The sequence below is a fragment of the Thunnus maccoyii genome, chromosome 17, assembly GCF_910596095.1.
Source record: "Thunnus maccoyii chromosome 17, fThuMac1.1, whole genome shotgun sequence".
Classification (NCBI taxonomy): domain Eukaryota; kingdom Metazoa; phylum Chordata; class Actinopteri; order Scombriformes; family Scombridae; genus Thunnus; species Thunnus maccoyii.
In genome coordinates this window covers 5,805,921-5,832,679 of record NC_056549.1, presented here as the reverse complement: position 1 = coordinate 5,832,679, position 26,759 = coordinate 5,805,921, and the positions used below count along the sequence as shown (strand labels likewise).

At 38.9% G+C, this 26,759-nt stretch overlaps 2 protein-coding genes, 1 long non-coding RNA gene and 1 other non-coding gene across 9 annotated transcripts; 1 reads left to right on the top strand and 3 right to left on the bottom strand.

The window, feature by feature from the left end:
* Window positions 1-530: 530 nt before the first annotated feature.
* Window positions 531-12,852, top strand: LOC121882565. 6 transcript variants are annotated; one of them, XR_006092114.1, is made up of 6 exons: window positions 531-902; window positions 2,121-2,244; window positions 7,559-7,646; window positions 8,526-8,593; window positions 8,771-8,906; window positions 12,771-12,852. It is a non-coding gene; the product is annotated as an uncharacterized LOC121882565 (long non-coding RNA). The 6 variants fall into 6 exon arrangements; XR_006092111.1 differs by having other exon boundaries at window positions 7,559-7,650; XR_006092113.1 differs by lacking the exon at window positions 8,526-8,593 and having other exon boundaries at window positions 7,559-7,650.
* Window positions 7,643-15,463, bottom strand: lgals8a (galectin 8a). Its single transcript, XM_042390911.1, has 9 exons — window positions 14,998-15,463; window positions 13,104-13,192; window positions 12,786-12,993; window positions 11,479-11,598; window positions 11,289-11,339; window positions 10,040-10,066; window positions 9,062-9,150; window positions 8,751-8,919; window positions 7,643-8,222 (listed from the first exon to the last, which is right to left on the bottom strand). Exons 1-9 carry the CDS (start codon window positions 15,034-15,036, stop codon window positions 8,073-8,075), a joined length of 942 nt encoding a protein of 313 aa, XP_042246845.1. The 5' UTR covers window positions 15,037-15,463; the 3' UTR covers window positions 7,643-8,072.
* A 621-nt stretch (window positions 15,464-16,084) lies between these two features.
* LOC121882918 (ribonucleoside-diphosphate reductase subunit M2-like) lies at window positions 16,085-20,804 on the bottom strand. The gene is made up of 10 exons (XM_042391434.1): window positions 20,550-20,804; window positions 20,235-20,303; window positions 19,245-19,391; window positions 19,017-19,133; window positions 18,770-18,903; window positions 18,580-18,674; window positions 18,338-18,471; window positions 18,140-18,244; window positions 17,936-18,049; window positions 16,085-16,710 (listed from the first exon to the last, which is right to left on the bottom strand). The coding sequence occupies exons 1-10, from the start codon at window positions 20,637-20,639 to the stop codon at window positions 16,558-16,560; spliced, it is 1,158 nt and encodes a 385-aa protein (XP_042247368.1). The 5' UTR covers window positions 20,640-20,804; the 3' UTR covers window positions 16,085-16,557.
* Window positions 17,410-17,548, bottom strand: LOC121882969. Its single transcript, XR_006092197.1, has one exon. It is a non-coding gene; the product is annotated as a small nucleolar RNA SNORD94 (small nucleolar RNA).
* Window positions 20,805-26,759: the final 5,955 nt, after the last annotated feature.

Sequence of the window (26,759 nt, the reverse complement as noted above, 5' to 3'; positions counted from 1 at the left end):
TTTTAAAAAAACCCAGGCAACCTTCAGGGAACATTCTCTGAAGGTTACACAAAAATAACCTTCAGAGAACCTTTAGGGAATGTTCTATAAAGGTTATTCTTGACAAAATCTTCAGAGAACCTGGGTCTGGGGTCTTTTGGTTAGGAAGTCCAGTATCCAGTTACAGATGGAGGTACTGATGATGAGGTCACTGAGTTTGGTGATCAGTTTGAAGGGAATGATGTTGTGTTGAAAGCTAAACTAAAGTCAATAAACAGCATTCTCACATAGGTATCGTGCTTTGTATGCAAAGATAGTATTGTGTGTGTTTAAAAGGTAATAATTTGACAAATTGGTTTGTCTCTTTGCACAGTGAAACTTGTGAAAATTGAGCCAAAGCAAAATAAAATACTAAATGGGGGAAGGGGGAGCATATATAGGCTGAAAAGAAGAGGACCCGGGATGGAGCCCTGCGAGACGCCGCACTCTACTTTGTGTCTGCTGGAGTGGAAGTGTGACAATGAAATCTCGTCTACGCAGGTAGGATTCAAACCACTGGACAACCATGCCAGACAGGCCAGTTTCTTAGCCTGTCGAGAAGAATCCCATGATCTACTGTGTCGAATGCAGAGCAGTAGGACTGAGGTTTTGACGTATGAACACTATGAATACTATATTTTAAGTCAATGTGACACATAGGGTATTTACGTGTCTTTTCCCACTCAATAGTAATATTATTCTATGTGTATGAAATTGATCAATTTAATGCGTCACTGATTTGAGTAAAGGCACGAGAGCAACTGTGTGTATATAAACTGTGGGTTTGCGCTGCGTTCTTCAGTTGGCAGTTACACACAGTTACACATAGAGTAAAGCTACTGAGGACCAGCAAAATCACCATTTGTTTTCATTTATTCTTTCAGGTGAGTAAATATGATCTAAGCACCTTCAGATTTTATCAGTAGTCTACCCTTAATAGATAATTTGTTTATATAGTTTGTATTGTGCTTCGTTATATTGTTTGAGGGAACTGTAACGTAAGGTAACTTGGAGTGGATGCAACCGTCACTAAAGCCAACGTTGCTCCTCAGGGATTGAAGCTGTTATTTCTCTAATTTTGACAATCTAACCTGTGAAAACACATTAGCTAAAATTGTAAGGACTATAACTGTCGGAAGCTGTGTTTGGTTTTGTTTAAATATATTGAATTGTAATTTAACGGGTTATTGTTTGTCGAACGTTTGAGCTAAACTAACATACGCTAACGTCAGTTGTCACTTGTTGCCATAGCAACGGTAAACATTCACGCACGAGCTAATAGGATGTAAATAGAGTGCAGAATCAAGCTTCATTATAAATATAGCTAAAATAAATAGTAGATTGTGTGATTTTAGTAGTTAGTAAACCTATAGAAAAGAGCTTAATTTGTAATACCATTGAATTGATTGTAATCTTTGGGTTCATATATTGTTTTCTATAAAATATACTAACAATCATAAGAATTGAAGGTCAATGAATGAGTTTTAATACCTTTTGATATATTAGAATTTGTCATTTCTAATACTTTATTATAAGCCCATTTTATGTTTATTGGAATACAATACTGTGATTGTTGCCACGTACTGTATATTTTTCTTAGCTAGATGAGTTGGCAGTTACACATAGAGTAAAACTACTGAAGACCAGCAAAATCACTGTTTGTTTTTCTTTTATTCTTTCAGAATAAAACCATCGCTCTTTTTAAAAATATATATGTTCATCCTGAGTCCAGTGTAATTCATGGGTGCAACATCAACATTATTTTAATTTCACTCAGTAGTTTTTAGTTTGTTTTTATTTCATAAAGCAACAGCTGTCAGTCACATAAGCGAGATTTGGATTATTTCACAGTTTTATGGTGATATTATACAGAATATTTTGCCTTAAATATAATTTTGAACACTTTAGGTCTCCATACTGGCCAGTATGGACAGACAGGAGGAATGATTACACACACCAACAACTCTTTACATGTACATAAAGACACATGAGTACATTAAGAAAGAGACAGCTTTTACTTTAATGTATTATGGCTTCTATTTAATTTATTTAGTAATTTATTTTATGAATTTCATGTTTTAAAATGTTTTTCTCCCTTTTAGAAATCTTGATTATGTAGGAAGGATTCAAACACTGGACAACCGGCCAGACAGACCAGTTTCTTAGCCTTTCCACAAGAATCCCATGATCCACTGTGTCGAATGCAGTTAGGACTGAGGTTTTCAGGTATGAACAATAGTATTTTAGTCAACATTATTTTTATTTCACTCCGTAGTTTTTAGTTTGTTTTTATTTCACAAATCTACCTTTCAGTTCAGTTTTTATAACTTTGTTGATGTCTGACAGCAAAGATATACAACATAAACAAACATTTGATTAGATTTTTTATTTTTGTTTTGGAATTTTTGGTTGTTTTGTTTTGGATTGGGGGTTAGGTTTTAGCTTTTAGTTGGGGGTTTAGGTTTTAGTTGGGATTAGGATGGTAGGTTTTGTTTTAGTTAGGATTCCGTTTTAATTAGGATTAGACCCGGGCTTAGGTTTTAGTTGGGATTCGAGCGGTTAGATTTAAATTGGGATTAGAGGGGTTAGATTTTAGTTGGGATTAGCAGGATTAGGTCTCAATCGGGATTACTGGGGTTAGGTTTTGTTTTAGTTAGGATTTAGTTAGAATTAGACCTTGGGAAAATCCATGCAACAGGCGGAGGAGCCACCGTGCTGCCCTTGACGTTTCTCACAGCGGACATTTTGACTGGTGAAACACAAGCGGAGCTGTACTCCAGTTACATGCGGCTCACTGACACATCTACCTGGAACACAGACGCTGCTGTTATATGTCAAAATGCCCGCTGTGACAAAGGTCTATTAGCTACATTCATCCCACTAATCTTTAGCTGGGTTTAGAGGGGTTACGTTTTAGTTGGGATTAGGGGGGTTAGGTTCTAGTTGGGATTGGGTTTCAGGTTTTAGTTGGGATTAGAGTGGTTAGGCTTTAGTTGAGATTAGGGGGTTAGGTTTTGTTTTAGTTGGGATTTAGTTTTAGTCATCGCTGGTGTCCATGAAGCACAGCCTGAAGGGCTTGGCTAACGCCTTGCCCACGGCTGTAAAGAACCTGGCCACCTTGGAGTTCTTAGGAGGCGGGTCTACGAGCGTGTTCAGATTGATGTTTAGATATTTCACAACAGCACAGGCGAAAGACGGATCATCGGTTGCCATCGCCGCCTCCACCAACTGTTTTGGAGAGTCATATTGCTGAAGAAGGTCTTTGATCACCGCCTTGTTGATCTTCTTGACATCCTTGGCTTTTGTGATGGAAGGAACCATGATGATGCCCTCTTCTTGAGCTTTTTGTGAGACACGGTTGATGATGGCTTTGATATCACCAGTCTGCAAATCTTTCTTGGCTTTCCACGGCATTCGGCCAATCAGCCTCGTGACCAGACCCCCGACAAGGTTGCTGGTCAGCCTGTCTCTTGATGACAATGAGAGACCCTTACTGGAAAGTGGCGCCAGAGTGGAGGAAGACGCCGCAGTGCCAATATAGAATCCCTTTGTTTCCTCCCAGACTAAATCGGGTGTTGTCTCTCGCTGAGGTATTTTCTGGGAAGCCAAAGTCCGACTATCAACATGTAGCCGGACATTCAAGTGGTCACAAACGTCATCGCTGAAGCAGAAGTCACTTGGAGTTAATTCCTCATATGTTGTAGAGGGTGTTGTAGTCAGTGTCTTGCTGGTGTCAGGGGACTCTGGCCCAACGAAGATCACTTCTTGTGAAGTCAGGGTTTCAGGGGACTCTGGCCCGACGAAGATCACTTCTTGTGAAGTCGGGGTTTCAGGGGACTCTGGCCCGACGAAGATCACATCTTGTGAAGTCGGGGTTTCAGGGGACTCTGGCCCGACGAAGATCATTTCTTGTGAAGTCGGGGTTTCAGGGGACTCTGGCCCGACGAAGATCACTTCTTGTGAAGTCGGGGCTTCAGGGGACTCTGGCCTGATGTTGTCTTCTTCTGTTGGGGTCAGTGATCTTGTTATCAGGTCATCGATCTCAGCAAACGCACCGCACACTTTCTCGTCGTAACTTGTTTTCACTGACGGCTCTTTCTCCAGCCAGTGGAGCATCAGCTGACAGAACTTTCCCACTGCGTCCTCTGTCATTGCATACAGGACTTCAGGAGAAAAGTTGGGGCGAGTGGTGCCCACTTTGAACCTGCGCTCCGAGATGACAGAGTCAGAGAGACTTCTTCCCATTGGCAGGATTGGGATCTGATACATCTGGCCATTCATAAGGTGATGGTACATTTTATCCGTCAGTTCTCTTGAAAACTTCCTGATCTCTTCAGCGAGCGCGGCGTTTTCCAGTTTGTTGCTGGCACATGTTGCAGTTTGCAGGTCTGATTTATTAAACAAGTCCTCAACTTCGTTCTTGATGGTGTCAAAGTCTACCGGAGGAGATGACAGATCTCCGAAGCTGGTCATTGTAGTTCTGCTGGTGGGTCTAGACTCAGGCCTGGGAGACTCTGGAATAGCCCCAGGCAAGGTCACCTCCTCGACTTCCTCCATGATTCTCAGCAGAGACCTGCTTGAATCCTGTTTCAGACTAACGACAAAGTCTGTGTCATTGCACTGAAACGCGCTCTTCAGTTCTTCCATTGTGGTCTGGAACTGATTTCTGGCAATCTTAAAAAAGGTGTGTTTATGCAGGACTTGTATGGCGTCTTCTGACGGTATGACCTGTCCGGCAAAAAAGTCCCTCACCTTATCGAGGGCGAGTCTGATATTATAACGAGGTCTGGATGAGCTTCTCTCACTGCAACAAGTAATATCTCCGAAGACAGGATGCTGCAGGTCTTCACTGATCATTGTGACGATCTCAGACGCTGCATCATGAGCCTCCAGAGAGTCACTGAGTGGCACGAGAGCAGTTTCAGCCTCTTCTGTGTGGCTCACTGTATCACTGGACCATTTTTGTAGGATGTCACTCACTGCTTTGGTCACTGAGGGGACGCTGATGTCAGAGTTGATACTCTGAATGGATTGACATCTCTCCACCTTAATGTCTTTTGGGCGCAAACACGGCAGTCCCAAACACTGGGAGTTCATCCTACATAAGAGTCCTTTGAGACAAGTGAAAGCATGACTCACCATGCGATGAAGGTTCCTGCTGTTGGACATGGTGGGGGGCACGTACACGGCCGGCTCTGATGGCCAGCAGGTGCTGTTGGCGGCGGTGGATAAAACAGACCTGATTCTCTCAGACACTTCTTTTTCAATTAGTGTTGAGAGTTCTAGGATGCTCTGACTTCTCACTTGTGGGACGTCAAGAGCAGTTGAGAAACACTGGGAGAGGGAGTCTCCCAGGTGAGTATTGTATGTCTCCAGTTCAACTGGAGACGTGGTGTTTGAAAGGTGCTCCTGAAAAACGGGCACCACAACTCTCAGCACTGCCGCTGACAGTGCTTGGACAATTTCAACAAGCATGTTGACAAGAGTGGCCTCTGTGGCCGGGTGTTTAATGCCTGCAGCCAACAGGATCCACTCTGCCGGCGATATTTGGTCAAAAAATCTGTTGACCACAGGAAGAAGAGCCTCCGACGTAACCATGAACGTGTTCTGGGATCCGGAGGGGCTCATTGTGGACACAGACATCTTTCTGGTGTTTTGTATGATGCTCAATAAACTTGTTTGAAACTTTCTGTTTGTTGGGTCTCTGGAGTGTTAAGATCCTCACTGTGTGCGTGGGGTGTGGTCTCAGAATCACCTGTGACGGCTGAAAAGTGAATTTATACCGGATTCCAGCTGTATACCCAAGTTTCTGTGGCTTTGATGCGCCACTTTAAATTGAGATGAAAACAGAGATCAAAGCGCGTGTCTTCTAAAACACACATCAAAGACAATCACAGAGAGAGAGAGAGGTGATGTCATTGGACTAATGGCCGCGGCACTCGTCATCAAATTCTCAGTCCGCGCACCACCTGTGCGCATGCGCCGCGCATGCCGGTGTGTGTTTTGGAGTTTGAATGAGAGAACATGCAAAGAAAAAATATCTACATGTTTAAACAAATGTAATTTATCTTGTGGACACAGGAGATCTGACAGGATCTTTTCTTATTTCTCCATAAGTGTGTTTTATTTCAGCCTTCCTTCGCTCAAATGGATCGAAAACTGGCTTTTATGTGCGCCACGTTTCACACACAGGATCAATCGAGGTTTTATTTTCCTCATCACATCAAACAAGTAACTTAAGTCCGTTTTGAGAATACAATAAATGTGAATCTGATTACTGATAGCTCATTTTTTCACTCGCTTCTTTCTTCTGGATCATATCAGAAAGCTGATCTTCAGCTGGAAACCTGAGACTTCTGTGAGACTTGACTTGACTTGAGTCTAGAAGGTAAAAAAAACTGAGGAGATTTGACTTGGTGACTCCTGAATATTGAAAAATGCCTCACTGAACGTTCTGTGCCTTTTGGAGCTTTTTGTGTCAAACTGTCATTAATAATTAATAACAGAACGCAACGTTTCTACAACCTAATGCACACTTTGAGTTCTGGCACCGGAATAAAACGAAGAAAACTCAGATGAGAGAAGCATTTTATTAAAAGCAATAATCACTTTATCTAAACACATACACGAGTAGCTCAATAGTTTTCTCTCCTCTACAGTAAATCGACAATTTTCCTCCTGAGTCCGTGAAAATATGTTTATACAGAAATCACTTCTGTATCTGCTAATTCCTGCTTTAAGGTATTAAAAAAAGCCCTTTTTCGTTTTGGTAAAATATTTAAGAGTATTATTAATGTGTTTTCACTTATTTATTGCACTAATTATTAGAAACGACACATTTTTCATTTGTTCATTTGTTATCAAACCTGTTTTTAACAAGAAGTCGGGGGGTGCTGCCGCCTACTGCGGGGGGAATTTATGATAAAAATGTCTAAAAATATCTTTGCGATCTCCCATAGTTTAACTGTTACACACCCGTCACCTGTACGTAACGGCTCGTGCGTCTCATAAACACAATCAGGACGCTGCGTTTTTTTTTCTGCTCATCACTGAAAACGTCCTGTCAAAAAATTATAACCACTATCATGAAAATATTCCAACAAATGAACGATAAACCATAAACTGAGTGTCTAGAAAATGTTGATTTCTTCTGGTTTAGATAGATATGTGTGTAGGTGTATATGTATATTTTAGGATTTTATTGGGAACCTTCATCAGAAAACATGAAAACAGATGAGACACTTACAGACAAAACCACTGAATGATATTAAAATCAGAGAAGTATAACTAACAGTATTCTTTCACACAAACATTACTAAACTATTCTTATTGATATCCACTTATATATATTCATATAAAGTAAATTCATTAGCATTTTATTTGCTTTATTGGCTCCATACAATACTGTGCTTTGCTTTGATTGTGATACACATTTAGGAACGCAGATAGATATATAAATCGTATTTTGATTTCAAACAAATGTAAATCCCTAGTTCAGCTATTCTGTTCACTTTTCACTAAACTGTCTGTGTGTCCACAGTGAAGATTTCAACAGAAGAAGAAGAAGAAGAAGAAGAGTCACTTGATCAGACATCTGGAGGAAGAGGGAAGACGCCACACCAGCTCCTGTAGGTTAGTTTATTTGATCTGGTCACATCCCAACATTCAGTTTTATTAACATCTTCACACAGTATGTTAACAAGAGTGATTAAAGATGCGCAGACAGGAGATCAGTTAGCAGTTCGATGTGTTTTCTTGGTTCGAGCTCGTCGAGACATTTCAAAATTTCACTTGATTTTACAATACTTCAACTCCGGCTTCAGGTTTGAGATCCTCTTGTGATAAAAACTCACATTATGAACTCAAACTTTACAGTCAATAAAAATTAAAACACTTTCTTCGACAGATTTTGTTAAATGTTATTGACTTTGGCGACGGTTAATAATGTGACGTCAAGCATTTCCTCACACTTTTATAAATACTGTATATTAATACATGTAAAAAGATGCAGGGGTCATGCAGTCAGTGGGGAGGGGGGGGTCAGAGGTCAGAGGTCAGAGCAGCTTGACATCCTGCAGCGTGACGTCTCCCACCACCTCCAGCTGGGTGATGCAGCTCAGGTCCTGGACCCGGTGTTTGTAGTCCAGCTGGTGGAACCCGTTAACGGCGACTCTGAACTGCTGAGAGTCACACAGGATGATCATCTGGACACAAAAACACAACATCATCATTATTATAACTATAATAAAGTTTACATATATAGACGAGTGAGTGAGATGTGCTGTTTTTGTGCCTTTAGCTGCACAAACGTAATAAATGGAAAGTGTTTATTATCTCAAGAAGGAAACCTCCCTGTTAGAATTAGCTGTTAGCTTCAGAGCCCTGGACTTTATGTAGGAGGTGGATGATTTTGTATTGAAACTGCAGGAAGACAAGCTTGATTTAAAGAGGAGGTTTACTAGTTTACGTCTTAAAACAGATAAACCTTTAATTAAATTTTTGTGCAGAGGGAGGACTGTGGATTTTGTCCCCCATCACTTATATTGGAAGCACATGAAGAAGAGATATTTAAATGGTCAGTATGAACACCGAAACCTGTTTTAATGTTTATTAGGATGTCTGATTCTGTTTGTATAAAACTGTTCTGCCTGTTCATGACGACATTTAAAGGAATTTTTTTTAGGTGAAAAACATTCAGAAAACGTTAAAACGCTGAGACGAGTCTCTGATACCTCGAAGTACTGTCCCGCAGCGAAGGGGAAGCCGCTCTCCAGCTGCGTCTCCTCGGGGCCCCAGCAGCCAGACAGGAAGGAGTTTCTGATGAAGACACGTTTCTTCAGACGAGGGTTCAGATGAAGAGCGATGTCGCTGCCGCCGGACACTCGCAGGTTCACACCGAAACTGAAACACGACACAGAAAACTTTTATCATCTTAAAATATTCAGGTGTCTTCGAAAGATTAGAGAACATTTAGATTTATAACACCTGTATGTATAAATGTCTACCTGGGTTTTAATCTTGTTTTATAAAAGCTGTAGGTTACCTTGCTGCGTTCTGATTGGTCTGTCCTTTGATGGTGATGTTGCGTCTGTTGCTCAGACCTTTAACCAGCTCACCTCTGAAGGGAACACTCTGCCAAAAACACACCAAAAAAGACTTCATCAATCACAACATCACAGACACTTTTAGATTATTTTTTTTATAGATTAGATTATTTCTTATATCGAACATGTTAAAATAACAAAATAAAATATAGGCAGCGAAACAAAACAAAACAAAAAACAAAAATAACAGCAAACTTTCAGTAAGCGAGTGGGAATAAATATAACTTGCATAGAAACAATGTCAAAAAGACACTCTGTATGACATCATATTATTCCACCTCTTTGTTCATTCGTTCTATGTCTGTTCAATGTTATTTTTTAAAGATTTGTTATTTAATGTTCTACATGTTTTCATGTCTTCACTACAGTTGTTGTGTAGATTAACTCCCTTTGTTGTGATACAGTGAAGTTGTGCATTTGTCCTCACTAATTGTTTTTTGAACATACATGTTCCTCTGACATCATATTTACTTTCCCTCATTTCAAACAACCTGACTTTTAAAGGATCATTCAGGCTATTTTCTTTACTTTTCCTCTTGTCATCAAATCTCACGTTTGGATCCGACAATGAGCTGATTCACTAACAAGTATCGTGTGTTTAGATCTTAAAGATCTTCTTCAACTGATCTGAAAACATGAAAATCCCCAAAAACTGTTTGACTGAATTCTCTTCTTCACTATCAGAAATTAAAACGTTGACTTCTGCGTTTATTTTCCTGCCGATACTTGTTTAGTTTTACTCATGTAGCACCTTTAAAAGAACTGATACAGAGGAAGGAAACGAGGATTTTTAAAGTAGCAACAAGAATTTACCAAACAGGATGTGTGTTTATCTCCAGATTAGTTCAAGAAGGAACAATAAGAAAGAGCATCACAGCCTCAGAGTCGTGTAAAAATCACACAACAGTAAAACTCACCATGTCACCTGACGAGGACGTTATCGTCTGAAAGAAGAACAAACAAAAACCTGTTTAAACTCACATTAAATAAAACATTCTTCCAAAATAAAAGAGCTGCAACTATTAGTCATTTTACACCATTTTCTGACATTTTATGGACCAAACGACTAATTGATTAATTGATAATTAAAATAATCTTTAGTTATTTACATTTTCATCCCTATGCTTTGTGTCCTGATGACACTTTTAAGATGTCAAATATTAAAACAAATTCCAGCTTCTTAAATATGAATATTTTCTGGTTTCTTTCATCTTTTCTGACAGTAAACTGAATATCTTTGAGTTTTGGACAAAACAAGACATTTGAGGACGTCATATTGGGAAACGTTGTTCGACATTTTTCACCATTTTCTGACATTTTGAAAATCAAACGACTAATTGATTAACTGAGAAAATCATCGACAGATTAATCGATAATAAAAAATAATTGTTAGGTGCAGCCGTACACTTATTGGTTTTCTTGCATTGCAAAAAATTACTCAAACCTAATCTATTATTAAAAGTAGTTACAGATGATGTTTTTGGTGATCGACCGATGGAGCTCTACATTCTTCCAAAATGAGTTAGTGATGCTAACTAAATGTTTATTTGTTACTTTATAGTTTCTACTGTGATATTTCTGTTATATTCTCTTATTTTCTATATTAATAAAAGTTAAGTAAAAGAAACGGTGAAACATTTTCTACAAACTCCACAACCACAAATATTCAACAGATTAGCTGCTTTCAGCTTCTTAAATATGATGATTTGAAGCTTTTCTTTGTCCTACATGAGTGAATATTTTAGATCTTTAATCAGACAAAACGAGACATTTGAAGACGACATTGTGGCCTTTAAGATATTATAACATACATTTCTCACTATTTTCTGACATTTTATAGACAAAAAAACTCAATAATAATAAAAATAATCGTTAGTTGCAGCTCTATAAAAGTGTAGCTGATTGAAGAGCTGCAATAATTAGTCATCAATTAGTCAATCAACAGAATATTAATTGGCAACTATTATTTAATTAAATTTTTGTTTTGGACTGTTTGTCGGACAAAACAAGACATTTGAAGACGTCGTCTTGAGCTCTAAGAAATTATAACAGGCGTTTTTTTAACTCATTTGACATTTTACAGACAAAACGATTAATCGATAATGAAAATAATAATTTCTTGCAGCTCTAACTGATAGTTTCTGCAGTAAATAAAGAGTTTCTTACATTCAGCTCTGAGTCCTGGTGAGTCAAACTGGCTGCAGGAGAAACTGAACTCTAAAAGACAAAACAAAACATCTCGTTCACCTTCATCAATTTCAACTCAAACTTTCACAGACAGTTTCTTATTAAATAATCACACAGCCTTTGTGAAGATGAGCGGTTGTTGTGTGCCAGTCTAGTTTCACGGACTCACAGGGCTCGGGAGGATGCCGATCGCGTCCACTTTGACCTTCCCAGAAATGAGCAGAGTGTCGACCCGCTCCAGGTCCAGTCTGTGTTTATACTCCAGCACGTGAGCTCCGTTCACAGCCACCTGCAGCCCGACAAACACACAACGATCTGATTAGTTCCAGTTAAAAAGCTGTTCGTTGTCACCACACGACAGCAACACTGAAGGAAGAATCTGTAATACAAATGTAAACAAAAGAGCTTTAAAGAGAACTCCAGTGATTTAGTTTATTATTATTTTATTGTTGTTAATTATTGGATCAGATAACCTGACTTCATTCTCTAGTTTGAGTCAAATTCCCCAAAAAACTGGATCCTACATTTCCCATAATGCAACTGGACGTCTTTCATTATGCTACAATCCACTGCAAGTTGGTAGTTCCGAGTCAGGATTCCTGACTTATTTGATTGATTTTATTTGACAATTTAATTTTAAATTAAATTTGGGGGGGGGGGGGGGGGGGGGGGGGGTCAAGATGGGGGGGGGGTCAAGATGGCGGATCTGACGAGGCAAGAATGACACAGCACATTAATGAAAATAATAATAAAATACACTCAGCAAGTTTTTCACTGTATTAACAACATCGATCATTACCTCAGCGCCACTCCGTTAATAAAACCAATTACAAATCTCGTACATCTAACGTAAATACATCAGTAAATCTAAATGTGTCCTGGTGCATCTGCTTGAACAAAAACATGGACAGAAGATTTAAAGTTGTAACGTTTTGAGAAAAACGTGATATTTCAAGAAAAAAACCTGGTTAAGTTTTAATATTGTGAGAAAAACTTTGTAATATTTTGAACATAAAGTCATAATTTTTTGGGAAAAGAGCTGTAATATGAGAATATAAATTGTAAATATTACGAGAAGAAAGTCATAATATTTCAAGAAAAAAGTTCATTTTAAGACTAAAGATGTAACTATGAAAAAAGTGGTAATATTTCAAGAATAATTCATATTAGAAACGTAATATTCCGTCGTGGTAAACAGGTGAGAACAGTCAGATTTTAAATGTCAATAACAAAACACAATTTATCTGATTCGACTATTACTGACCCCAACGAATAGTAAACTGATGTTTAACTGTAAAATCAGTGGATTTCTTTAATGTTTTCAGATTCTGTTAATGTTTGTTTACATCAGTAATGTTTGTAAACACAGCAAACAAACAGGCTGATGTCATCAAGGTTTTTCTTCTCTGATCACATGTGAGACTCTTCATACCAGATGAGTCAGCCATGTTGTTCCTGCAGCTGCTCGTCTCTCACCTTGAACGTGTCCTTGAGGACGAGGATGATGAGTTCGAACGTGGCCCCGGCAGCGAAGGGCATCTCGTACAGGATCTCCTCTTTGCCCCAGCGCTCCTTCTCCAGCGTGTTGCAGACGACGCTCTTCTTGTTGAACCTCGGGTTGAAGTGAAAAGCCACGTCGGCCCTCGGCGTCACGCTGCTGCCGCACGTGAAATCTAGCTGGAACCTGCGAGACAGCGCAGAGGGCAGCAGGTGAGCTACTGAAGCAGAGCGATGACGGAGCGACAGGCAGGTAGGAGAGGTGTGTTTTTATGGTTTTGTGTTGTGAGTTCACACCTGTCAGCTTTAGGCGGCACAGAGCCCTGAACGAGAACCATCTCCCCCGGCAACAGACCGCCCAGGATCGTCCCGGCGAAGGGGATCGCCTGTGGAGGAAGTCCGGAAAGTTAAGTTAACTTTTCAGTGATTGACACAAAACTGAACAGCTGGAAACATCTGCTGAGATCCAAGAAGATTCAGGAGAAACATTTTAAAGCTTTTTAAATCAACGATAAAAATGACTGTTTAACGAGACGCAGCTCTGAAAACAGTTTAAAATCATATCTGGACTCCTGAGAGATAAAACCAACAGCAGGAAGCTTCAGTTACATTTACTGAGATGCTGAACACGGATGTCACTTTATACTTCTACTGTTTTTTCCCCCAAAGGTTAATATTTCCCTTATTACCTTCTTACCAATACAAGTAAATAAACCTGCATCGTGTTACTGGAGCTGTATTAAACTTTTAGGTGGCAAAAATGAGCTGTTGACCCCCGTCTGTGAACTGTGAATATATTAGTTAGTGATCAGTCAGTAATTAATTAGTTCTTACTTGATTAAGCACAATTTTATTTAGTAAAATGTAACAAAGGATTATTTCTAAGAATTATTTTCATTATCGGTTAATCTTTTGATCAATAAAACGTCAGTAAACTGTGAAAAATGTCCAAGTTGATAAATGTATTTTCATATTTTAACTGTTAAACTGTCTGCTCTTTCCTTTAAAGAAGTTGTTAAGCACTTGGAGTTGCATTTTGTGTATGAAAGGTGATATAAAATAACGTTTATTATCATCATTATTGATTTATTTTAACATCTTTTTTTCAGATGTTTAATTACTGTCATAGAAGAAAGAGAAAAGAATCAGTGAATATTCACATGTGTAAAGCTAGAACATGTTAATTGTTTTGCTTTAAAAAACAAATAATTAATAGATAATTAAAAGACCTTAAAGCTTTAACTGTGATATCTGTGTTACTGCTTTGTCTTGTGGGAGAGATCATGTATCTTGGTTAAATCAATATATAAATAACTCTAAAAGAAGAAGAAGAGCCTCAGGATCAGGTGATAAAGCAGCTGTTTCTTTAAAGGCCAAACTTGATTTTCTGTTTAACTCCTGAACATCTGGAACAGTCGCCCTCGTTTTAATCCAGCTTTGTTCTCTACGTTTATATCTGAGAGCTGCTGCAGTTATCAGTTATTTTACAGCTGAGAGGAAATTAGTAGTAAGTAACAAGGTACAAAGTAACAAAGCACATATACTCAAGTATTGTGCTTAGGTACAATTTTGCTTCGATCATTTTGATTTGATCATTGTAGTAACGTTTTAATGAGCAGTTTACTGTTTCAAATGTTAACTGTTTCAACTCTCAACATGGCACCAAAAAGATTAAACAGAACTAAACTCCATAAGAAATTAGAGCTATTTTAAATTCCCTGCGTGTCTATGAGATACTGATCCGCAAAATAACTAAATCTTAGACGGTTCACAAACTAATAGGAACCCTTCTTACATTCGGCCTACGTGAAATACACCAGATTAGGATCACATACAAATAAATTACGTGTAATTAAGAGTCCTCCTGTATTATTCGTCCACTAAACAGCGTATTAAAGTAGCAAACTTAGCCGAAATAAAGTTATATAGTCGGTGTGGTGTATGTTGAATTTACCAGGAAATCCTACTTAATAGATACAACTACTTAAGTCGTGTTATATAAGAAACTTTCACGTTAAATATTCATTATTTTGTGCAACTGATGCAACGAATGTCGAGCGCTTAGCTGAGATGCTAGCTAGCCTTCCCGCTGTCATATCATCGATAAATTACCAATTTAACGGTCATGACAACAATGAAAATGAGTGCAAACAGTTGACTGTGTGTAAGATATAAACAGAAGGCATCTCACCGGGTTTAAAAACGTTTGTTTCGGGTTTGAAATGGACATACTGCAGCAGAGTAACAGGGATCCGTGGCTACTTTGTTTTATTTACTTCCTCATCTGACGTCAGCAAGGATGGCGGTTACAAGGATGAGACAAGGGCGGGTGAAAACTTGATAAACATTACGGGTCCAAGGGATATAAATGTTTTTTTTTTTTTTTCAAATCACCTAAAGATATTTTACACCGCCTCTACGTAACATTAGTTAACTCCTGTTTTTACTGTTAATACGCAGGGGCATGCACGTAGTCTGCTCCGGCATGATGACGTAGCTGTCCGCTCCTGGTAGTCTGAGCGTTGATTCAGTTAAGTTTCAGTTTCCAGTCTTATGAGTCCAATAATGATTAATTGACCATGACCTAGTTTACAGCAACTCATGACTTGTTTTATCTTTATCTCCCAAAAACAAGTCAGCAGGATTTTTAACATGAAAAGATGAGTTCATATATTAAAAAAAGGATAAGTTCACAACTTTTCAAGTCTGTCTTAAAACAAGTCAGGTGTCCATATGAACACTGAAAGGTTTTCCTCCTTGCTGTAATCATTCCTCCTGTTCATACTGACTATTTACAGTCTTTTAGCATCAAATTCCCTCTTTGTGTTTGCATTATGAAGGAATCTTCTGATGGTCAGTATGAACAGGAGGAATGATTACAGCAAGAAAAACATGTTTCAATGTTCATTTGGGCTCCTGACTGTTGTTTTAAGACTTGGAAAATTGTGAACTTTTATAGGCCACACACACACCTAATCAATTAATCAAGAAAATTAATTATTAATGATAATAATCATTACTGGAAACAGCTGGTCCAAAAGACAAAATCCACCTGCCAACACCTCTAAAGCTCACTCATTAACATGTTATATCTCATTTGCTTAATCTGTACAACAAATGTAAAAATGACAAGTTGTAGTTTTATGTTGGACTACTTCTTAGTCGGGAGCAGAAACCTCAAGAAACAAAATAAACGTATTTCCCAAAATGTCAAATCTTCTCAGCTGTGTTAAAACAAGTTAACAAGCTGTAATAAACTGAACCGAGGCCTCCACAAACACAGTAAATGTGACTTTATTACAAAAAACACTAAACCATTCTGTACAAATTTAAACTAAAAAACACCATATTACATAAGTAGATAGATTTTATAAAACAAAACTCTACAAAGTTAGTTTACATACAAAAAGAAAACAAAAATAAAACCAGAGTTCTGATCCAAACGTTACAGTTATCTGTTAACAGCAGTTATCCAGATAAATCAATACGTCTGATTAGTTTGGACAGATCTCTGGGCTGCAGTGCCCTTATCTGTATTCTGACTGGCTGAAAAGCTCATTTATTAACTTAACCACCTGTAAGCGAACACCCAGCATCCTGAGATGCATAAAATAGGTCCTTAGTCCTTTACAATAGTGACAGTTCAGAGTCAACGCTCCGCTCAGGAGGAGCAGCACCGACGAGTCAAAGTCTCAAGAATCAACTTCTGACTGAAATATGTGTCTGAGTGTTGGTCCGTCCAACTCGGTCCTCAGAAGTCTGCGTCCAGCCTGAAGGTGTTGTCTGTGGGGCCGGACATCACGCCCATCCTCTGGTACTCGCCCACACGCTTCTCAAAGAAGTTGGTCTTTCCCTCCAGAGAGATGTTCTCCATGAAGTCGAAGGGGTTCTCCACCCGGTAGATCTGCAGAGACACAAGAGTTTAGTGTTCTTTGTTAGGTTTGACTGAAGGCTGAAAAACATGGAGGTAAAATACAGATTTATCCTGTTTGTTCAGGCTGCATTTCTGTAATTTTGCTTTCTTGTTTTATTCTGTTCACACAACATCTATTTCCTGTCTGTCTGCTGTTGCTCTTCCTGAGGTTTCTTCCATTTTTCATTCAGGTTTTTATTTATTTATTTTAAAAAGGGAGTTATTCCTTATGTCAAGGGTCTAAGGACAGAAGATGCTGTATTGCTATACAGATTGTAAATCTCCCTGAGGGAAATGAAAATTTACTCAACGTGGAGGCTGTCAATTTTTGGGCCAATTCATGTCCTGAATATCAGGAAACAGGAAAAACATACCAACAATTATTTGATTCAAGCTACTTTGAAGTTGTTAAATCATTATATAAAATCTATATAATCACAGAAGTTTCATATAATTTTCTTCCATCAGGACAGAAAAGTTTCTGCAGCAGAACTTCATTTTTAGGTTGTGACACAGTTTATGGTTTAAAGGTTGTGAGCCGTTTAACTGAAGTGATTTTTACTTCTTGGATTTGTCTTATCTGAAGGATTGTTATTTAAAAAACAAAGTAAGACACAATGTTCTGTGGCAGTTTGTGTTTTTTTCTTATCTTAAACCAGCTTTAATGATTGAGAAAGTGTGTGATGACGTTCTGCTCAGACAGGCGTCTGTTTCGTGCTGCTGCTCGTCTGTCAGTGAACCACTCGTCCTCTGATCAGAGCGTCTGCAGCAGCACTCAGCCCCCATCACCGGCTGAGGTCCGTACCCCTGCGCTGCTCATCATCACAGACGTGTTTTGTCCCCGACTTAAAGATATTCAGTTTACTGTCAGAGGACAGGTCATATAGGAGGTGACAGTTGACTGCGTTGACAACTAATTTTAATTGATTAATTGACTGATTGCAGCTATAAGTGTATTTTCCATAATGTCAAACTTTTGCTTTAACACCGCAGAGTCTTTGTTCCTTTATTTTCTGTCAGTTAATATATAGAAAATTAATTAATAACAATATTAGTCGTCATTTTAAGTTACAAACACCAAATTCTTAATGGGAGAATTTGTGACATAATCTAAATATTTATCATTATATATATTTATCATTATTTAACTGACTAATCATTGCAGCTCTACAGTCCAGTTAAAGTCTTTGTTTGAGACTTTGTTAGACGTCGTTACCTTTGAGAAGCCGAGCTCCAGCATCAGTCTGTCGGCTACGAACTCGATGTACTGCTTCATCAGCTCACAGTTCATCCCGATCAGCTTCACTGGCAGAGCCTCTGTCAGGAACTCCTAAAGAGTTAAAGGATGTGAGCGAAAGAGTCGACCAGACAGACATGCTGACATCATCACGTTCATGTGCTCGTGTCACCGCTGACCCACCTGTTCGATCTCCACGGCGTTCCTGATGATGCTGGTGACAGTCTCTGCGGACGGTTTGTTCAGCAGATGTTTGAACATCAGACAGGCGAAGTCACAGTGCAGACCCTGAAAGCAGCAACACACACAGTCAGACCACTGCATGCTTTAACAGCATCGAGACGACGTTTCCTGTTTGTCAGCTTCCTGTGGAAGACTCACCTCGTCTCTGCTGATGAGCTCGTTGGAGAAGGTCAGGCCGGGCATCAGGCCTCTCTTCTTCAGCCAGAAGATAGCAGCGAAGGAACCAGAGAAGAAGATTCCCTCCACAGCAGCGAAGGCCACCACACGCTCTCCTGGAGTGGAGGAACAACAGTGATGATCAATACCCGATTTGTGATCAATATCAGACCTGATCATCCGGGAACATGAACTACATGTGGAGTCTCAGTGAGCCGGTTTACCGTAGTTGGCGCTCTTGTTGCCGATCCAGTTGATGGCCCAGTCGGCCTTCTTCTTCACACACGGCAGAGTCTCCACGGCGTTGAAGAGGTATTCTCTGAGGGTCAGTAAACACACCGTCACACAACAATTCAGCAAAAACACCATCACACAACAGGTCAGCGAACACACCATCAGACTACAGCAGCTCACCTCTCTTTGGCGTCCTTGATGTATGTGTCGATGAGGAGGCTGTACATCTCTGAGTGGATGTTCTCCATGGCGATCTGGAAACCATAGAAACATCTGGCCTCTGTCACCTGCACTTCCTGGGTGAAGCGTTCCACCTGGTGGTCACAGAGGACAAGAACAAGATGAGAAAACAGGCAAACAGTAAAAATGGATCAATAATCAGTCCTGGTGACATGTTTATGGACAGTAGTGAGTCGGAGGTGCTCACCAGGTTCTCGTTGACGATGCCGTCGCTGGCGGCAAAGAAAGCCAACACATGAGAGATGAAGTACCTCTCCTCATCCTTCAGAGACTCCCAGTGCTGCAGGTCCTTTGACAGATCCACCTGAACAAACACATGACATCAATATCCCATCATGCAACAGCTGCTGGCTATAAAAACTGTTTTATACCAACTACCAGCTGTGATGCCTGAGCGGCTGGCGTTCATGTTTACCTCCTCTGCGGTCCAGAAAGAGGCCTCAGCCTTCTTGTACATCTGCCAGATGTCATGGTACTGGATGGGGAAGATGACGAAGCGACGAGGGTTTTCCTTCAGGAGCGGCTCTTCCTCGCTGCTGCTGCTCTTCTTCACGGCTTTGGGCTGGGAAAAAAAAAAAAAAAAAAAGACACAAGAACGTCAACTACAAAACTACAAACTGTCTGAGGTCAAATAAACAAGAAAACACAATTTAGGGCTGCAAGGTTTAATTGATTCTCTTGTTCCAGCTTCTCAAACATGCCAGTTAGTACTCGATGATATATTCACACTCCACTATCCATCTATTTATCTGGTTAATTATATTCTTAAAAAAAAAAAAACAAACAAACAAACCAAAAAAACAGAAACAGAAAAACAGTGAGATCTAGGAATTTGCCCATCAAGGCAGTTAAGTTATCTCTAATGGAGAATCTTGTAGATCAAGATGTAAAAAAAAAAAAAAAAAAAGTGTATGTGTGTGTATATATATATATATATATATATATATATATACATATATATATATATATATATATATATTTATTTATTTATTTCCACTGCACGTGTATTTTCTCTTAGATAAAGATTATAAAACTCTAAATCTTTGCGGTGGTAATGCACATTTTGGACAATTCTGACATTTGGTTGCAAGCAAAGTAAAAAGCTTTCACACATTTGTGAAAGAAATAACTATAATTCCTACAGCATTTATCAACATTGAGACAGTTTAACATGTAAATATCAGCTGCAGTAGTTGGTGCATGGTGTGGTTGAACAGTAATAGTGGTACCGGTAGTGACAGCTGATTTTTGTCTATGTTGGCGCCAGAACCGGCATTTTAGGCGCCACATGGACACAGAAAAACACTACAAACTGTCCATCATTTAGTTTAACACAAACACAGACCGCGTGTTTAACAAGGCAGCTTCAAACATTGAAGCTTTCAGCAGATTCTGACTCACTTACCGTAGCATCGTCGAAGATTTTACGCGCGGTTTTGGACGCCAAGATGCGGGTGTTGTTCAGGCTGGGAGGCTGAAAGGTCAAAGAGAAGATATTAGTGATCAATAACTAGTTTCAGTACTTCATTAATGCGTTTTAGTTGATCACAGCAGCCAAAGGAAACCCTGATTAAATCTGGATCAACGAGCTGCGGGACTGAGTTGATCGAGAAACGACTTCCGAGAGTTTTTAAACTTACAAACAACCTGAATATTCGCTTAAATCCGCAGTTTAACGTTTTAACATCAAACATGAGTGTTTCGGTCAGTTTGGTCTCACCGTGTTTTCTTTGTCCAGCGACATGTTGTTGATCTCGCTGCTGAGTTTGTTCTCATTCTTGACGGAAAGTGGAGAGCGAGCAGAAAGCATTTTGATTTCCTCAAGTTTAGACGGACAGAATAAATAAAAATATAAGTTAAGAAGTTAAAAGTAGGAGTAAAAAAGAAACTAGAGGATCTAAACTAACTGGCAGCAGACAGAAGCAGAACAGAGACTGAAGCGCTTTTTCTTGTCCGCTCGCCTTTTTATTGAAATCTTGGCGCTAGAATACAGTGGACCAATAGAAACGCAGCTCGTGCTGGCTCTTTAAACCGACGCAGCGACGGAACCAATGAGGTCACGAGCCGCATTCACGTGACACCCAAATTGCTGCGGGAAATTCAAACGGCTTTGTCTGTGCAGGGTTACAAAACTGCCCGAAACCGATGTTACAAAACTATTAAAATGAGCTTTACGCAACATTTCAAATTTAGACAAAGAAAACATAAATTATTCACTTTAAAACGATTAAACTATGGTTAGGAAACAGTGTCATGACGTTAAAAATAATGTTAATTTCGCCAAACGTAGAACTGACATCCGTGATATGACACTTAATGTTAAAACTTGTTTAATTTGCATTTAAATCGCTGTAGATGAGTGACACTTTTATATATACATGAGTGATCGGAATAATTAATAATTACTAACTATACAGACCACATTAATTCGGTTTTACACACTTTTTAACCCTATATTCCTTTAAACTGGACTGGATGTGTGTATGAACTGTAAACGTCTTATCAACATTTTGCTCTTTTTTCAGTGTTTCAATGCGTCTGACGTTTATCTGTTTGTCTTCACGTTTTTATAAAGTCGCATAATGTGTCTAACTGTGTTCAGTGTTTGTTTCCCGTTCATAGTGTATACTTTGTTTCCCGCTGCCGCGCTTTTTTGTTGTTGTTTAGTCATCCAAAGGCGTTGTCACCTTCACAATTTAGCGCCAAAATCATTCCACACGTCATTTATTCAAACTCTGCATTTTGAAATGTTATATGCATTTTTAAATAAGAGAACCAGAGCTGACATGATCAGTTTTAGCGTAAAAAAGTGCCCAAAGTATCAGACAACAAAAGGAGCACATCCCGGTGATTTTCCATTCTGTCAGTTGTCACTTTGACGCGTTAAACACCGATTTAAAGACTGAATTCTTGTGTGTTTGTGTCTCTGATGAACTGATATGTGTTGTACCTTTCATTAGTTCAGGTTTCAGTCTCAGAAGCACAAGTTTAAGCTTCATTTTCACTTCTAATGTCGGAAGTTATTAGAGGGATTTTGCTCCCCTGCCGGCGAAACTCGTATAGCAACTGTTTCCAGGTTGTTGCCGAAGCGAGAGCTCTGATTGGCTGCCCGGGGAGTCAACGACAGAGGCTGTAAACATACGTCAGCAGTCAGACGCCACCTAACGGCCGGATGAGCTTCTTTCACTCAAATAAGCACAAACAGTCGTGGAAAGTAACTAAGTTCATTTACTCTATAAGTACTGTACTTAAGTACAATTTTGAAGTACTTGTACTTTACTTGAGTATTTCCATTTGCTGCTACTTTATACCTCCACTCCACTACATTTCAGAGGGAAATATTGTACTTTCTACTCCACTAAATTTATTTGACAGCTTTAGTTACTTTTCAGATGAAGATTTGACACAATGGATAATATAACAAGCTTTTAAAATACAACACATTGCTAAAGATGAAACCAGTGGTTTCCAACCTTTTTGTCTTTTGACGTCTTACAAAAAGCAGTGTGTAGTCGGGGTCACATTTCACATGTCTATGAGTTGTTAACAGCTCCACTAAATAGTGATTTCTCCCTCTAAACTTCACACATGGTTTCATTTCAATAAATGTTCAAATGATCCAATATTTCAGCAAAAATTAAAGGTTAGAGAAAAAGTCCAGAAACTGAAAACAGATTTGTGTATCAGAACTTTGTTTTTTCATGTTTCCTCTCTCATTTATTTATTTATTTATTATGTATTTATTGGGACCACGTGCAGTGTTAAATGTTAATATTTGATGTACTATACCAGAGTTATCGTATAGCTAATTTTCATCTGCAGCCCCTTAGACAGGTCACAATTAAAACATATAACAGCACAATAACAAAACAGTACAAAGCTCAAAACACACCGGACACATAATACAAAATACAAAGCTACACACAATCAATTAATTAATCATCTCACAACCCCTAAGATTTATCTGGTGACCCTTTGGAGGGGCCCGACCCCTAGGTTGGTAACCACTGGACTAAACTAGCTAACTGTATATAAAGTAGTTGAAACTAGCTCCACCTCCAGCAGCTACAACAGCAACATGCTGCTCTAACACTGATGCTTCAGTATTAATAATCTAATGATGTCATATATCATAATATATCAGTCAGGGGGACCAAACCACTACTTTAACTGTAATACTTTAACTACATCAAGCTCATAATACTTATGTACTTTTTACATGCAGGACTTTTACTTGTAATGGAGTATTTTTATATTGCTGTATTGGTACTTCTACTGAAGTAAAGAAGTACTTATTAGAACATACAGTACAATATAGCGAAGTATAGTCTCAAGCATGACCATAGAGTTGAAAATAAGTTTCAAATCTGGGGTTTATTACAGGATTTTTACGGTTAAATGAATGTTACACAGGTTTTTCTTGTCACTCAGTGTACAGGACTCTAGTAAATCATGAGCTCTATGAAAACACTCACAAAAGTCAGTTTTTTTTTTAGAAATAACTTGATTTTCAGTGCTAATGCAGCAGTTTCCTCGGGTGTTTCTTTTTGAATTTGGGTCATAGCTATAACCTGACCGTAAGGTTTCTAGGCTGCTTTGCTATATATAAGCACACATATCGTCCCGTATATGAAGTTTCTGCTCGACGAGGAAAGGATCTGTGTACTTACATGCGGATATATTTTGATCAAATATCTGTTTCTCTCATTAAAACATATGTGTGCTAACATATTACGGAAATATTAGTTTTATAAATATGTAATAATACTGCATGTATTTCTGTGTTGTTTTAAACACTAATATGTATTTGACAGTTTTATGTAGCTGCAGTACCGCTTCCTGCCACATGACGTCACTGTTGCTAAGGTTACACCGCCTCCAGTCGAGTCTGTTTTTGTTTTTTCATTCATTTTCTTTGGCTGCTACTGAAAGTCGGTCAGTAAGGCAAGTGGGCGGGTGAGTCGTTAGCCAATGACGCTCCCTCCTCACATTCCCGGCTCAACGTCGGCCGCTCTCATTGGTCACACCCCCTCAGCGCTGCCTCAGGATTGGTTGAACGTTGTTACCGGGGTGGTGCGGGGAGAGAGAGAGCCGTTGTATAACACAACACGTAACAAGCTCGTTGTCGTCGAGCAGAAACTTCATATACGGGACGATGTATGTGTTTATATAAAGCAAAGCAGCCTAGAAAACGGAATTAACCCCGTTTTCTAACCGCACAGCAGAGTTACCCGCCTTTTTTACGGTCACGTTATAACTATGACCTAAATAAACAAAGAAACACCCGAGGAAACTGCTGCATTAGCACTGAAAATCGAGTTATTTCTCAATAGAACTGACCTCTGGGAGTGTTTTCATAAAGGTCATGACTTACTCGAGTCCTGTATACTGACTGACAAGAACAACTTGCGCAACATTCATTTAACTGTGAAAGTCCTCTAATAAATCCCACATTTGAAACTTATTTACAACTCTATAGTCAAGCTTGAGACTGTGCTTTGTTATGTTGTACTATTTTTTCTACTAAGTCCTCATTTACTTAAGTAAAAGTACCAATACGGCAATGTAAAAATACTCCATTACAAGGAAAAGTTTAGTCCAGTGGTTCCCAACCTAGGGGTCGGGCCCCTCCGAAGGGTCGCCAGATAAATCTGAGGGGTCGTGAGATGATTAATGGGAGAGGAAAGAGGAAAAAACAAAGTTCTGATACACAAATCTGTTTTCAGATTGTGGACTTTTTCTCCAAGCTTTGATTTTTGGTGAAATATTGGATCATTTGAACATTTATTGAAATGAAACCACGTGAGAAGTTTAGAGGGCAAAATCACTATTTGGTGGAGCTGTTAACATCACATCAACATAAACATCTGAAATGTGACCCCGACTACACACTGCTTTTTGTAAGAAGTCAAAAGCCAAAAAGGTTGGAAACCACTGGTTTCATCTTTAACAATGTGTTGTATTTTAAAAGCTTGTTATATTATCCATTGTGTCAAATCGTCATCTGAAAAGCAACTAAAGCTGTCAAACAAATGTAGTGGAGTAGAAAGTACAATATTTCCCTCTGAAATGCAGTGGAGTGGAAGCATAAAGTAGCATCACATGGAAATACTGTACTGATTATAGGTGATTACAGGTATTGATTATATTGTTAGGTGTTATACTGAACCGTTTATATATATTTGTAAGTGGTTTTCCATGTTTAGAAAACGTTGAACAGGATCATTGTATGGAGCCCATCAGAAAACAATGGCAGAAGGATGTAGAGCAACAGACAGATGATAAGAAGAAATACTCCTAATATTCTTAACTGCTACACTGACGGAGAGGCGGGGTATTTTTAAACTCTATGTATGAAATGTAACACAGAGGCTGGTTGGTATCTACATCCATATGTTTTAGAAATGTCCAAAGATCCAGAACTTTTGGAGAGAAGTGAAGGACGAAATAATCCATATTACTATTCAATGTATACTAGCAGCTGACGTGGACAGTACTAAACATAGACATGATGCTACACTGATCAGGATATTGTTGTATACAACAAGGAAAGTGATTCTTAAACACAGGATCTCTGGACATTCCCACATTGGAGGACTGGCACGGGGAAATATTGAAAATACAGCCTCTAGAAAGACTAACATTTGCCCTGCATGATGATTTCTGTGGATTTATTAAGATCTGGCAACCCGTGGTCGACGTGTTGGATCCTCTTGGACTCAGCTTCATTCTGGCTGCTGGAGGGACAGACTGGCAGTGAGCAGCGGCCGCACACATGATATATGTTAGCTGAAGGTTAGTATGCCCAATTTGTGTATGTGTGTACAGTTTCAATTTCCTCTTCCACAAAATGATCATACACAGAATATTAAAATATTCTTACGGTTTGCAGAAGAAAAGTAAAACAAATACAAACTCTGAGCTAAGAGGAGTTACAGTTCATATAAAGATTTTAAACAAAAAAACAAAACAGGCATTTATATATTTTTTTACAGTCTTTGGTTTTCAAAGTCTGAGACTGTGGGCCTCCCATCAGACAAAGCTTGGGAAAAGGCGACTCCTCACCCTCCTTAGTTTACTGGCGTAGCTTCGATCAATTCCTGAATGCCTGTGGGATCATGATTGCTATTTGAAACTGTAAACACTCAACAATTGAGCCAAGATAGTCTAATATTACTGTTTGACATAACATCAGACTATACCAAATACATTAAAGAAGTCTGTCCGAAGGAATTTATTAGTTTGATTCTGGGAATGAGGGAAAAAAACAGTAAAATTCCCCAAACTACTGTATCTCTGAACTACCTCTTTAACCAAATCACACACATTTAGACTATTCTACATGATCTCCTTTTCATAACTGATGTAATTAATAATAAAATATTTTTTCACTTCCCTTCACTGAGCCTCCCCTGAAACTGTTTGGAGCCTCCGACTCTGAAAACCTCCTGATTAGTGGGAAATCAAATTGAATCAATGTCGTGTTTGACCTCCTTTGTGTAAACCAAGAAGTTCAGCTCTTTACCTGTAAGATTTGCTTTTAAAATATGAAATTTAGCCAATGAAAGTAAAAGATTTGTAATATATAGCTGATTTTTCAATTAAGAGTTATCTTATTAGTATTCCAAACAGTACATGTTTTCTACAATAATATAACATTTTCATCAATATGGCTGTTGATGAACATACACGTTATTCTCACAAAAGGGCAGCACCAGAGCAGCTACAACAAAATGAACAACTCATATCAAATGTGTGTGTGTGTGTGTGTGTGTGAGTGGAGTCTATGTTATTCTGATTTGATATTCCTGCTGAGTTCTTCCTTTTTTTTCTTCTATTTGTTCAATTGCTTTGTACGAAAATGTGGATCTGTCAAATATGGACGCCAGTGCAACAATGCAGCATATTTGCTGTGATGTGACAGAACTGC